Source organism: Mandrillus leucophaeus, unplaced genomic scaffold (assembly GCF_000951045.1).
Source record: "Mandrillus leucophaeus isolate KB7577 unplaced genomic scaffold, Mleu.le_1.0 Scaffold1184, whole genome shotgun sequence".
NCBI classification, from domain to species: Eukaryota; Metazoa; Chordata; class Mammalia; order Primates; family Cercopithecidae; genus Mandrillus; species Mandrillus leucophaeus.
Window position 1 is genome coordinate 139,208 of NW_012100143.1, and position 1,266 is coordinate 140,473.

The following is a 1,266-nucleotide window of genomic DNA, read 5'->3' on the forward strand; positions in this document are numbered from 1 at the left end:
GGATTGTTTTAAGAAAATGGCAGACAAACCAGACATGGGGGAAATCGCCAGCTTCGATAAGGCCAAGCTGAAGAAAACGGAGACGCAGGAGAAGAACACCCTGCCGACCAAAGAGAGTGAGTGTGCCTCGGTCTCCCGCGCCCCAGTCCAGCCCCTCACCCTGCTCTTCCTTGCAAACCCTCTCCTCCACCCCGCACCCGGCCGTTGCCCGCGGTCTGGGCGGCCCCGGCCACTCTTTCAGTTTCACAAAGCGCCTTGTCTCTCCCCAGCCCCAAGCTTCCTTCTAAATCCCCACACCTCGTGGGTGCCTCGCCCACACTGGGAAGCACCTCGGTTGCGGGTGGGGGTTGCAGCTCCCCTCCAGCGCCCGCTTCCCGCTCTCCACAGCCATTGAGCAGGAGAAGCGGAGTGAAATTTCCTAAAATCCTGGAGGATTTCCTACCCCCGTCATCTTCGAGACCCCAGTCGTGATGTGGAGGAAGAGCCACCTGCAAGATGGACACGAGCCACAAGCTGCACTGTGAACCTGGGCACTCCGCGCCGATGCCACCGGCCTGTGGGTCTCTGAAGGGACCCCCCCAATCGGACTGCCAAATTCTCCGGTTTGCCCTGGAATATTATAGAAAATTATTTGTATGAATAATGAAAATAAAACACACTTCGTGGCATGGCTGGCGTGGTCTGAGTCTCTTGGTTGAGGATACGTGGGCAGTGCCACTGCAGCAAAGCCCCCTGCCGCAGAGGGGAGGAGGTGGGTCGCAGAATGGGCTGACCCGGAGGGAGTTTTTAATTTTGGCTTTACCTACTTCTCCGTAAGATTTCATGCCTTGTTAGCCGCTTAACTCTTGCTCGTAAGCAATCTCTGTAAAATTTAACCCCACTTTGTCCCCAAGTTGCTTTGGAAAATGCTTTTTCAAAAGAGCAAGGTTTGCTTTTGATAAGCTTCGAAAGCCCCACTGTTTCCCTCCGGCCTCCTAGCTGACTCAGAAGGGAACACTGATTTTAAAGTCTGGGGAGAAAGCAAAGACAATCTGGAATGTTGGAAACTGGGTGAGGTCACAAAGTCTCCGGAAGGCTTTCTTCTGGAGCTTAAAACAAAGGCGGGATCTAGGGATACAGCAACGGGAACGTCAGAACTAGAGGAAGCAACACTAGAACTGGGGGAGGGGAGAGGGGGAAGAGCTTTTTGTCTTTTAACCCTAGTTCAGAACCTCCCACAAAAGCATTAGCCATTAGAGGAAGTGCTAGGCTGAGCTGCTACCACAC

The 1,266-nt window shown here is 53.6% G+C and overlaps 1 protein-coding gene across 2 annotated transcripts; it reads left to right on the top strand.

Moving 5' to 3' along the window:
* Positions 1-672, top strand: TMSB10 (thymosin beta 10). Of its 2 annotated transcripts, none has more exons than XM_011965625.1 (2): positions 1-116; positions 388-672. In XM_011965625.1, the coding sequence occupies exons 1-2, from the start codon at positions 17-19 to the stop codon at positions 420-422; spliced, it is 135 nt and encodes a 44-aa protein (XP_011821015.1). In that variant the 5' UTR covers positions 1-16; the 3' UTR covers positions 423-672. The 2 variants fall into 2 exon arrangements, with proteins under 2 accessions (XP_011821015.1, XP_011821007.1); XM_011965617.1 differs by having other exon boundaries at positions 7-116; positions 270-672.
* The last annotated feature ends 594 nt before the right edge of the window (positions 673-1,266 follow it).

Coding starts and splice junctions, on each gene's coding strand:
- TMSB10 (XM_011965617.1), top strand. CDS start 17: ATGGCAGACAAACCAGACATGGGGGAAATCGCCAGCTTCGATAAGGCC. Junction 117..269: donor CACCCTGCCGACCAAAGAGA/GTGAGTGTGCCT, acceptor GTCTCTCCCCAG/CCCCAAGCTTCCTTCTAAAT.